This window comes from Galleria mellonella, unplaced genomic scaffold (assembly GCF_026898425.1).
Source record: "Galleria mellonella isolate WM207_F2 unplaced genomic scaffold, CSIRO_AGI_GalMel_v1 utg96, whole genome shotgun sequence".
Lineage (NCBI taxonomy): Eukaryota > Metazoa > Arthropoda > Insecta > Lepidoptera > Pyralidae > Galleria > Galleria mellonella.
In genome coordinates this window covers 649,321-662,837 of record NW_026442179.1, presented here as the reverse complement: position 1 = coordinate 662,837, position 13,517 = coordinate 649,321, and the positions used below count along the sequence as shown (strand labels likewise).

General features: G+C 31.1%; 1 protein-coding gene and 1 long non-coding RNA gene across 6 annotated transcripts in view; both read left to right on the top strand.

The window, feature by feature from the left end:
- Positions 1 to 1,916: 1,916 nt before the first annotated feature.
- LOC128202441 (uncharacterized) lies at positions 1,917 to 4,948 on the top strand. 2 transcript variants are annotated; one of them, XR_008253778.1, is made up of 2 exons: positions 1,917 to 2,949; positions 4,085 to 4,948. It is a non-coding gene; the product is annotated as an uncharacterized LOC128202441 (long non-coding RNA). The 2 variants fall into 2 exon arrangements; XR_008253779.1 differs by having other exon boundaries at positions 1,917 to 3,061.
- Positions 4,949 to 11,182: 6,234 nt separating this feature from the next.
- LOC113523582 (uncharacterized) overlaps positions 11,183 to 13,517 on the top strand; it is a 39,016-nt gene continuing 36,681 nt past the window's right edge. For 3 of the 4 annotated variants that reach the window (XR_008253789.1, XM_052902827.1, XM_052902829.1), the window contains exons 1-2: positions 11,183 to 11,659; positions 12,180 to 12,361. Coding sequence is in view for 3 of the 4 variants with exons in the window: in XM_052902827.1 (XP_052758787.1) it covers positions 12,185 to 12,361 (177 nt within the window). In the remaining variant the exon portion in view is untranslated. The remainder of the gene's footprint in view (positions 11,660 to 12,179; positions 12,362 to 13,517) is intronic. The other variant, XM_052902830.1, reaches the window with a different exon arrangement.

The following is a 13,517-nucleotide window of genomic DNA, read 5'->3' as shown; positions in this document are numbered from 1 at the left end:
AGCTTTGAAACAAGAAGGAAATCTTAAGAGAAGCGGGATTGAGTGCGGGATATTTTCGGGTTTTTTGAAGATAATCCTAAGTTCGTCAAACATAATGTGTCTTTGAATGACAAATTCAGAGCAATCAAAAAAAAAGGTGATGTAGAGATTGGGCTGTATTTGAGTTACACCATGTGCATGATGGGGAAGCGATCATGCCCATTCGGTGCAGGTGTTCGTTGAAATGTCCGTGGCCGATTCGTAATCTACAAATATTGGTGTAAAATTTTCTGTTTGTGTCCTTTCCTTTGCAGAACCACGGTTTTCCAATACGCCAATTAATTTTGCGGTACCATTTGCCTTTAGTCTGTAATATTTGAGTCCAATGCTCCTCCCATTTAGTTGTAACGATTTTATGTATTCCAATACTACAATCTGAGTAACAAAGGGGTAAATCTTGAACACGAGCAGCACTTGAATTAATAATTTTAGCCAAAGTGTCTACTTGTTCATTCCCAAACACTCCAATATGTGAAGGGGTCCAGATGAAGATAATATCTTTTCCATATATAGTACAGAGATGATAATATTTATTACGAATTTCTTGAATTAAGTAGTTTGATGATGAAATGAATGTGTTATTTTTTAATGCCATAAGAACACTCATACTATCTGTAATTATAATCCATTTCGAATATAGTACCTGTTTTTCTATGTATTCTAATGCTAAAAATATAGCTTTTGCTTCTGCTGTGTAAATACTAGCCAAAGTTGAAATTTTATAACCGTGACCAAATCTATTTGACAAATCGTAAAAAGCCACTGAAGTGCTAAGTGCATTTTTGGAACCATCTGTATATATCTGCCTGTAGTCAATAAATTCTGATAAAGTCTCATACATATCGTGCTTTTCTTTTATGTCTTTACGTATAACAATTTTGATCTTACAGAACTTACTCTCATAAAGGCCATTATAACAAGGAAGTATCTTACTACTATAGATGTTATATTCATCTCGTAAATTCAAATCATTGACAATAGTTTTATTCAAAAACATAGAAATGGGGCAATTTAATAATTTGAGTATGAGTGGGTTATTGGAAACTGAAAAAACTTTGAAGAGAAATTTGAGTTTTAGGTATTCGAAACGAAGAAGGATAGGAGGCAAATTACATTCTACTTGCATTGAGATGATTGGAGAAGTATACATAGCACCTAAAATAAGTCTTAAATTCATATTTTGAATTTTTTCGAGTTTTTCTACTAATTTATGTTCTGAGGCATAACAAAAGAAAGCGTAATCAAAATTACTTCTAACAAGAGATTTGTAAAGTAAAAGGATAATTTTAGGATCAGCTCCCCAGTTACGACCAATTACAGATCTTATTATATTAGTGGCTCTTAAAGCACGATCTACTAAGCAATCAACGTATAGATCCCATTTTAAATTTTGATGAAAAATTACCCCCAGAAATTTAACGCTACAGTCTGTTGGAAGAGTTTGATTATTATATATAATATTCATTAATGGAACATATTTATGAACTTGATGAAAAACAACTACTTTACTTTTGGTTAAACTAATATCGAGGGAAAGAAGAGAAAAATATTTCTCAAGTCTTTTTAATGACTCATTTAACACTAATTGCATATCAATAATATTCTTTCCTTTTATATAAATTAATAAATCATCGGCAAATTGCAAGTTGTTCACACTGTTTCCTAAAACTGAATTAAGTTTATAGATATATAAAATATATAGTAGCGGGCTTAAAATACCACCTTGACATACTCCTTTAGAGCTTAACCTAGGTCCTATTAATTTACTATTTACTTTAACATACACTTCTCTATTACTAAGAAAATTATAAATCCATTCGATAAGTTTCATTGGAAGAAATGAGGATAGAATCAAAGATAGAACTGTTAAATTTACATTGTTAAAAGCTCCTACGACATCTAAAAAAACAGATAGAACATATTCATCGTTATTCAAAGCAGTACTAAGGTCGACATAGAAGTTCGCTAAACTTTCGCGCGCTGAATATCCACGGCGAAAACCAAATTGATTCGATGGTAATATACTATTACTTTCAATAAAGAACTCTAAACGCTGTTTAATTAATTGTTCGAATAATTTGCCTGCACAGGACGTCAATGTTATAGGTCTATAGGAGTCGAAATTTGTAGGATCTTTACCGGGTTTAATTACTGGAATCAAACAATCCATTTTCCATTCTGGTGGGATAATACAGTCCTTCCATAAATCGTTAAAAATTTGTAAGAGTTTAGTAAGGTTTATTTTATTCAGCAATCGAAACATATTGTATGTTAAGCGATCAAGGCCACTAGCTGTATCTTTTCTAGATTTTACTGCACTGGATATTTCATCAATTGAGAATGGGTCAGTGAGAAATTTTGGGCATGAATTAACAGAATTAAACTGTTTGTCATCAAAAGGTGAGTGTACAAAATCAGGAGTATATTTGCGTAAAAAATCATTGACCCATGATATATCTTTAAAATGATTTTGACGATGTTTTGAATTTAGTTTTCTCATATTTTGCCAAACAGTGGAAATTGGTGTTAATCTATTAAATTTGGAACAAAATTCCTGCCACCCCTGTTGTCTTACTTGCTTAATTACTAACTTTTTAACAGCTTGAACTCTTTTAAAATTTATGTAATTATCGAGAGTTGGATTTTGTTTAAACCTAAGGTAAGCCGCTTTACTATCATTGACAGCTGTCGCACACCTGTTATTCCACCAAGGTACTGCAATATGTTTGTGCCTCTTTGAAGTATTTGCACCGCTATTTGATAAGTTCCTACGTGGAACGGAACGTTCCACAGCTGTCAAAATAATTTTACAGAACCTATTGTAATTGTTTAAGGGTTCATTGACATCATACTCGAAATCCAAAAGTAATTGATTAACAGTTTCAGAATAAAGATCCCAATTAACGAGACGTAGGTTTATACGATTTAACAAAAGTTTATTAACTTCATCTATAGGAGCATGTTGTTCACCTGACGGAGTTGATGAAGAGTTCTTTGTGTTTATTTTAGTAAAAGTCGGCAGGTGATAACTTCCTAACGGATCATCATGAACCGACCACTCGCATTTTAATGATATGGATGGGGATACCATAGTTAAATCAAGGCCATTGGGTCTCCAAATATGAGAGCCAACAGTAGTAACTTGCTTATCATTTAATAGTACCAAATTACATTCATCTAAACAATCAAGAATGTCTTTACCTCTTGTATTAGTGGAGGTACAACCCCACATAGTATGATGTGCATTTAAATCTCCAGATATGATAGTGGGTTTAGGAAGAGACTCCAAAAAGAACTTAAATTTGGCTTTAGTAAAACTAGGTGTACTATTGGTAGGACAGTAAATACTGGCAACTGAATACCAAGAATTATTAACTTCAATACTAATAGCTATAGTTTGCAAAGAATTGTCGAAAAAAGAGTGAAGTTTTTTATATCTAATACTATTATGTATAATAATCGCTACTCCATTGTGGTTATTACCACAATCATTTCGTTCTATACAATAATCTTTAATTTTTAATTTGTAATGTGGTTTTAGCCAAGTTTCTGAGATGAGAGCAATGTGAATATGATGTTCATTTAAAAATTGTGTAAAAATATGTCGATTGCTCAGTAGGCTCTGAGCGTTCCACTGTATGATAGTTAATTGGTCTCGATTGAATTTTGTGAAATAGGTCTATTACCAAAAGTATCATATAACACATTCAAAACACTTTTAGTGTTAATAGATGTGTTCTTTGTGTTATGTAGTGAAATAAGTTTGATTATGCTTTCTATTAAAAGTGATAAACTCTTGTTATCAGAATTTAGAATTGAAATTAGGTCTACATTTTTTTTAGGTTTGTTACCCAGTTTAGGAAATATTTCAGTGCTAAGTATATCTCCAAAAGAAGCAGGTCTGAATTTAGATCTATTTTCAGCAATTTTCTTTTGTTTAACAGGGCATTGCGGTGATACACTTGTGTGATTTCCATTGCAGTGTACACAAATAGCGTTTTCCATTCCAGTTGTACAAGTTTTATAATTATGCTCACCTTTGCAGATGCTGCAACGCTCAGAATTCTTACAGAATTTAGCTAAATGTCCATACCTCAAGCACCGGTAGCATTGTTTAACTGGTGGTATATATGGAGTGACATTGTGGCGCCAACCTCCAATATCCAGATATTCAGGTAATACAGATGCAGCAAAAGTAATTGTCACGGTTAGAGTTGGCTGTAACACATATCCATGAGTCAAGGTATTTTTTTCTTAAAATTCTTTTAATAGCAATAATTTTCTTAGAACTCGATATCATAGTATATATTTTTTTATTAGATGTATTTGTAGGTACATTTCTAATAACGCCTGTAACTTCTGTTGAAGAAGCAGGAATACTGGCCTTAAAATGGTAGTCATTTAAAAAAGTTTTATTATTTAAAAAAGCATTGGCTAAGTCTGGCTTTTGAAAGTATACTCCGATTTTGAATTTATTTATAGATCTAAGATAAGTTACCCCTTTATTAAATCGTTTTAAACAGGAGGAGAGTGAGAGCAAGTCTCTGGATCCAATGGTTTTCTGACTATCTGAGGATTCTACAAAGACAACAAATTCTGTCCCAGGGGATTCCTCGGGATATCTTCTAATATAATCTGTGACGTAGTAAGGTTTATACTTATCGGCCTTATCAATTTCAGATTCTGAGTCAGTAGAAGTATCTTCCGAATATATATCCTTGTCATTACAAGGTTCATGGTCTACATCACCTGAATCGTCATCTTTTTTTTTTCCTTTTTCTACAACTGCGCTTCCCCATGAATGCTAATTATATTACTGTCGCTGAATTTAGTGAAAATATAATATTTTATTCAATAATAAGAATTGATAGAGATAGTTTTAATAAATTAATAAAAAAAATTTAAAAAACCCGCTTGTTCTTATTCGAGTTTCCCGCCTTTTTTTCTGACAGTCACTGTGTGAAGTTGTCAATTTATTTTCTATAATTGATGCTTATTAGATAAAAAAAAATGCAGGTACTATCCTTCATCTATGTCTATATTTAATAAAATATTGCTTTTTTTCTTTAGACAATTGGCAATCTTTTTTTCCAAATATCTTCATAACAAATAGCACGGACTCTATTTATCATAAAACTATACGCTAACGGAGTACCAAATGAGAGGTAATTAATGAAGTTGAAAAAGATGGTAAATTAGCCCATTATGATGAATTCATTTGGTATCAAAAATAATTGTTTCCAGAGAAAACCACGAGGACGTTAACTTGTAGAAAATAATACTAGCTGTAGGAAAAAGGTCGTACATGGCTATAGACCTATTACTTAATTAATTAAAAAAAGGAAATATATTTAACTTCTTACTATAACGTAGTGATCATTTATTCCGTGCTTGTTACTGGAATATATGATTAGTAATATTGTACGTAATAATCTTATTAGTATTTACTTAAAAATAAAATAATAATTTATAATTATAGTCTCTTGCAAAACTCCATTCATTACTAGCAAAGTTATACTCCATTAGTAACTATAAAATATAATATTATATTTAACTCTATCTCATTTATCTAAAAAAATGATTATCCAAAAATGCCTTATTTTATGCAAAGTAGGTACACACATACACAATACATGGTATATCATGATCTTTTTAACATATATTTGCAATTTAGATATTGAAACTACAACCTAACAACGATAAAGAAAATAATCTTGATCTATTAATTTTTGAAAGTTTTTATTGTATGACACAGTCATGCATGACAGTAGTTATGTCAATGTCATAGAAACTAGTTACGGGTGAAAAAAGGCGGGAAACCCGAATAAGAACAAGCGGGTTTTTTAAATTTTTTTTTATTAATTTATTAAAACTATCTCTATCAATTCTTATTATTGAATAAAATATTATATTTTCACTAAATTCAGCGACAGTAATATAATTAGCATTCATGGGGAAGCGCAGTTGTAGAAAAAGGAAAAAAAAAGATGACGATTCAGGTGATGTAGACCATGAACCTTGTAATGACAAGGATATATATTCGGAAGATACTTCTACTGACTCAGAATCTGAAATTGATAAGGCCGATAAGTATAAACCTTACTACGTCACAGATTATATTAGAAGATATCCCGAGGAATCCCCTGGGACAGAATTTGTTGTCTTTGTAGAATCCTCAGATAGTCAGAAAACCATTGGATCCAGAGACTTGCTCTCACTCTCCTCCTGTTTAAAACGATTTAATAAAGGGGTAACTTATCTTAGATCTATAAATAAATTCAAAATCGGAGTATACTTTCAAAAGCCAGACTTAGCCAATGCTTTTTTAAATAATAAAACTTTTTTAAATGACTACCATTTTAAGGCCAGTATTCCTGCTTCTTCAACAGAAGTTACAGGCGTTATTAGAAATGTACCTACAAATACATCTAATAAAAAAATATATACTATGATATCGAGTTCTAAGAAAATTATTGCTATTAAAAGAATTTTAAGAAAAAATACCTTGACTCATGGATATGTGTTACAGCCAACTCTAACCGTGACAATTACTTTTGCTGCATCTGTATTACCTGAATATCTGGATATTGGAGGTTGGCGCCACAATGTCACTCCATATATACCACCAGTTAAACAATGCTACCGGTGCTTGAGGTATGGACATTTAGCTAAATTCTGTAAGAATTCTGAGCGTTGCAGCATCTGCAAAGGTGAGCATAATTATAAAACTTGTACAACTGGAATGGAAAACGCTATTTGTGTACACTGCAATGGAAATCACACAAGTGTATCACCGCAATGCCCTGTTAAACAAAAGAAAATTGCTGAAAATAGATCTAAATTCAGACCTGCTTCTTTTGGAGATATACTTAGCACTGAAATATTTCCTAAACTGGGTAACAAACCTAAAAAAAATGTAGACCTAATTTCAATTCTAAATTCTGATAACAAGAGTTTATCACTTTTAATAGAAAGCATAATCAAACTTATTTCACTACATAACACAAAGAACACATCTATTAACACTAAAAGTGTTTTGAATGTGTTATATGATACTTTTGGTAATAGACCTATTTCACAAAATTCAATCGAGACCAATTAACTATCATACAGTGGAACGCTCAGAGCCTACTGAGCAATCGACATATTTTTACACAATTTTTAAATGAACATCATATTCACATTGCTCTCATCTCAGAAACTTGGCTAAAACCACATTACAAATTAAAAATTAAAGATTATTGTATAGAACGAAATGATTGTGGTAATAACCACAATGGAGTAGCGATTATTATACATAATAGTATTAGATATAAAAAACTTCACTCTTTTTTCGACAATTCTTTGCAAACTATAGCTATTAGTATTGAAGTTAATAATTCTTGGTATTCAGTTGCCAGTATTTACTGTCCTACCAATAGTACACCTAGTTTTACTAAAGCCAAATTTAAGTTCTTTTTGGAGTCTCTTCCTAAACCCACTATCATATCTGGAGATTTAAATGCACATCATACTATGTGGGGTTGTACCTCCACTAATACAAGAGGTAAAGACATTCTTGATTGTTTAGATGAATGTAATTTGGTACTATTAAATGATAAGCAAGTTACTACTGTTGGCTCTCATATTTGGAGACCCAATGGCCTTGATTTAACTATGGTATCCCCATCCATATCATTAAAATGCGAGTGGTCGGTTCATGATGATCCGTTAGGAAGTTATCACCTGCCGACTTTTACTAAAATAAACACAAAGAACTCTTCATCAACTCCGTCAGGTGAACAACATGCTCCTATAGATGAAGTTAATAAACTTTTGTTAAATCGTATAAACCTACGTCTCGTTAATTGGGATCTTTATTCTGAAACTGTTAATCAATTACTTTTGGATTTCGAGTATGATGTCAATGAACCCTTAAACAATTACAATAGGTTCTGTAAAATTATTTTGACAGCTGTGGAACGTTCCGTTCCACGTAGGAACTTATCAAATAGCGGTGCAAATACTTCAAAGAGGCACAAACATATTGCAGTACCTTGGTGGAATAACAGGTGTGCGACAGCTGTCAATGATAGTAAAGCGGCTTACCTTAGGTTTAAACAAAATCCAACTCTCGATAATTACATAAATTTTAAAAGAGTTCAAGCTGTTAAAAAGTTAGTAATTAAGCAAGTAAGACAACAGGGGTGGCAGGAATTTTGTTCCAAATTTAATAGATTAACACCAATTTCCACTGTTTGGCAAAATATGAGAAAACTAAATTCAAAACATCGTCAAAATCATTTTAAAGATATATCATGGGTCAATGATTTTTTACGCAAATATACTCCTGATTTTGTACACTCACCTTTTGATGACAAACAGTTTAATTCTGTTAATTCATGCCCAAAATTTCTCACTGACCCATTCTCAATTGATGAAATATCCAGTGCAGTAAAATCTAGAAAAGATACAGCTAGTGGCCTTGATCGCTTAACATACAATATGTTTCGATTGCTGAATAAAATAAACCTTACTAAACTCTTACAAATTTTTAACGATTTATGGAAGGACTGTATTATCCCACCAGAATGGAAAATGGATTGTTTGATTCCAGTAATTAAACCCGGTAAAGATCCTACAAATTTCGACTCCTATAGACCTATAACATTGACGTCCTGTGCAGGCAAATTATTCGAACAATTAATTAAACAGCGTTTAGAGTTCTTTATTGAAAGTAATAGTATATTACCATCGAATCAATTTGGTTTTCGCCGTGGATATTCAGCGCGCGAAAGTTTAGCGAACTTCTATGTCGACCTTAGTACTGCTTTGAATAACGATGAATATGTTCTATCTGTTTTTTTAGATGTCGTAGGAGCTTTTAACAATGTAAATTTAACAGTTCTATCTTTGATTCTATCCTCATTTCTTCCAATGAAACTTATCGAATGGATTTATAATTTTCTTAGTAATAGAGAAGTGTATGTTAAAGTAAATAGTAAATTAATAGGACCTAGGTTAAGCTCTAAAGGAGTATGTCAAGGTGGTATTTTAAGCCCGCTACTATATATTTTATATATCTATAAACTTAATTCAGTTTTAGGAAACAGTGTGAACAACTTGCAATTTGCCGATGATTTATTAATTTATATAAAAGGAAAGAATATTATTGATATGCAATTAGTGTTAAATGAGTCATTAAAAAGACTTGAGAAATATTTTTCTCTTCTTTCCCTCGATATTAGTTTAACCAAAAGTAAAGTAGTTGTTTTTCATCAAGTTCATAAATATGTTCCATTAATGAATATTATATATAATAATCAAACTCTTCCAACAGACTGTAGCGTTAAATTTCTGGGGGTAATTTTTCATCAAAATTTAAAATGGGATCTATACGTTGATTGCTTAGTAGATCGTGCTTTAAGAGCCACTAATATAATAAGATCTGTAATTGGTCGTAACTGGGGAGCTGATCCTAAAATTATCCTTTTACTTTACAAATCTCTTGTTAGAAGTAATTTTGATTACGCTTTCTTTTGTTATGCCTCAGAACATAAATTAGTAGAAAAACTCGAAAAAATTCAAAATATGAATTTAAGACTTATTTTAGGTGCTATGTATACTTCTCCAATCATCTCAATGCAAGTAGAATGTAATTTGCCTCCTATCCTTCTTCGTTTCGAATACCTAAAACTCAAATTTCTCTTCAAAGTTTTTTCAGTTTCCAATAACCCACTCATACTCAAATTATTAAATTGCCCCATTTCTATGTTTTTGAATAAAACTATTGTCAATGATTTGAATTTACGAGATGAATATAACATCTATAGTAGTAAGATACTTCCTTGTTATAATGGCCTTTATGAGAGTAAGTTCTGTAAGATCAAAATTGTTATACGTAAAGACATAAAAGAAAAGCACGATATGTATGAGACTTTATCAGAATTTATTGACTACAGGCAGATATATACAGATGGTTCCAAAAATGCACTTAGCACTTCAGTGGCTTTTTACGATTTGTCAAATAGATTTGGTCACGGTTATAAAATTTCAACTTTGGCTAGTATTTACACAGCAGAAGCAAAAGCTATATTTTTAGCATTAGAATACATAGAAAAACAGGTACTATATTCGAAATGGATTATAATTACAGATAGTATGAGTGTTCTTATGGCATTAAAAAATAACACATTCATTTCATCATCAAACTACTTAATTCAAGAAATTCGTAATAAATATTATCATCTCTGTACTATATATGGAAAAGATATTATCTTCATCTGGACCCCTTCACATATTGGAGTGTTTGGGAATGAACAAGTAGACACTTTGGCTAAAATTATTAATTCAAGTGCTGCTCGTGTTCAAGATTTACCCCTTTGTTACTCAGATTGTAGTATTGGAATACATAAAATCGTTACAACTAAATGGGAGGAGCATTGGACTCAAATATTACAGACTAAAGGCAAATGGTACCGCAAAATTAATTGGCGTATTGGAAAACCGTGGTTCTGCAAAGGAAAGGACACAAACAGAAAATTTTACACCAATATTTGTAGATTACGAATCGGCCACGGACATTTCAACGAACACCTGCACCGAATGGGCATGATCGCTTCCCCATCATGCACATGGTGTAACTCAAATACAGCCCAATCTCTACATCACCTTTTTTTTGATTGCTCTGAATTTGTCATTCAAAGACACATTATGTTTGACGAACTTAGGATTATCTTCAAAAAACCCGAAAATATCCCGCACTCAATCCCGCTTCTCTTAAGATTTCCTTCTTGTTTCAAAGCTATTTTCACTTATATTACTACAACATTCAAGGAGCTATAAGAATACTTTTATTGAATTGCAAGACAATGATTTTTTATAATTATTTATTTTTAATTTGATAAATCCACTGGTTTAAGAAAACTCAAGAAAAGATATTTATGAAAATGTACTTACCGGATTTGACAAATGAAATATTGAAGATTATGACAATAATTGAAGCGACATTAGAAAAATAAAATTCCAGACAAATTATCTTTTTGAAGACTAGGCAGCATGGTCTCCGACCTTAGCCTGTTCCAAACGGAACAAACGTACTAAAAAAAAAAAACAGTGACTGTCAGTGACAGCAAAATGACAATTTGACATTTTGTCCAGAGATTTCTTTGGGATTATTGAGACTTGAAATTTGTTTCGTCACGAATTCACGAGTCGTATTGCATAAAACGAATAGTAAATTATTATTTTAAGAGTGCGCTAAGCGCACGGAAGTTTCTTTATTTCTGTACTTTATAATTAAATTTCTATAAATTTCTAACAAAATTTTGCACTCTACCTGCAAATTGCTTTAACTTTCACTAGATTTTCTTTTCCATTGTATTGTTGTTATGTTACTATTATATACGATCAAGAGAATAAAGGATTTGTTTTTGAATTACGTGCCAGTGTTAATTGTTTACTTTTCTAACTATTGGAAGTGCTCTATGTTTGTGCCTAGCTGAGAAGTGTTGAATCGATATTGTATTGGAGCAATAACCTATTGTTGTGAAATGAGTGTGCATATTTTGTGACATACCTACTTCCTTGTGGGTATTAGTTGCCGTTACCCTCCTATTTAAATTTGGGAATCTTATAAAATGTAAGAAAATAATAATTATATTTAGGTACTTTAGTTACTCAATTGTGTTAGAATTGCTTGGATTAGAATACTTGGATTTAAAAATTATATATTTAATCCTGTGTCTTATTATTTGTACTTTAGAATTCATAATGTAAAAAAAATTAAGTAATGATTTTAAAGTACATGTTACAATGAATTGGTTTATGATGTATTGATCTGATTAAGGTTTCATAAAATTTATTATGCATAGCAGTACTTAGTGATAATATTTATTTGCCATTAGTGTATAAGAAATTAGGCAGAAAGTTCATATCATTCAAATTTTAAACGGACATCTAAAAGTATGTAATAAATTTCTTGTTATTAAAGAAAATATATATCTGTCTTCCTCTATAATTTAGTAAAAAAAAACTTGTCTACTGCAAATTTATTTTTTAAACAATCTATGAATTTTTCGTCTTTATTATTACTGTAACATTACATCATCTCATATAATAAATAGTTGCTAAGTTGAATTAAAAGCCATATTTATTTACAGATACAATGGGAAGGTTCACGGGGAAGAAATGTCGGCTACTATCTATGCTCTGGCTCACAGGCGGCTTCTTTTTTGTGGAGCTAATTGTTGGTTATGTTACCAACTCCATGGCACTAGTTGCCGATTCATTTCACATGTTGAGTGATGTAGCAGCACTTGTTATTGCATTTTTATCAGTTAAAGTAAGTAGTTGTGGTTAATAGTCTTTCATTCGAGTCAATTCTGTGGCTCTCTCGAATCTTATCTTTGACATTAAAATTTTATTTTCATATCATAGAATAATCTTTATTCTAAGGACCAATGTGTACTAAATTTCTTATTAAAAGAAATTATGTTTATTTAGTTTATCCAACAGTACTTTCATGAAACACCTTATAATTGACTCAATTTAAATCTTAACAGCTTATTCTGTGATATACATGGTTCTATTCATATTTATAAGTGATGGTTACCATTTTTCATCAGGAGGGCTATCAGTTTTATTCTAATTTTGATAGACATCAAGTATGAAAATGATGGTCAAGAGTAGAAAATAGTTGATCATTCACAAACCCAATGGTTGGATGACATAATGCAGATAATGGAAAAGCACAGAATGGTTACAATTGACAAAAAGGAGTTCTATGATCAGTATTAGATGGATGTAGGCTGATTAGATAAATAGATGCTAATTTTAGAAATTGAAATTAAAAACAAGAATTTTGTCTTATTGAATAATCTTTAAGATAAAGCCATCATAATCTATTGCTATTGGCAACATCTTATCAGTATTTTCTTTAGTAATAATCTATATTGAGATCATCTTTATAAGTCGGAACATACTTGTACTACTTCTAATTTATAAATTCTAAATTCCACCAAATGTCAATAATCATCATATCAATACAATATGTTAAGATCAATAAGCTAAATATAATACAGAATTAATTTGATAGTTCTGAATTATAAATAATAGTAATTCGCCTATAGACATTAGCAGTACCATGGACATATCAGAGTATACTGTTTCACTCATGATAGTCCCCAATGCATTGAAATTCCTGAGGGAGTTCTCAGAATAGGTGTTATTCCTCTATACCCTGTAAATTGTAATATTATAAATACACAAATTTACTTTTATGGGTGTGTTAAGTTTTTAATTATGTATAAACCATTGTAGCTGCCCCAGAGGTTCCCTTAGGAAAACTGCTTCAATGAGAGAATAGTATGCTTACTAAAGAAATATCTTACACAAACACAATGTTAACAATAGATATATCAATCACAATGATATTAAATTGAAAAAAATACAAGTAATATAAGGATTTGTTAATTATGTCACCAGCAACAATTATATTT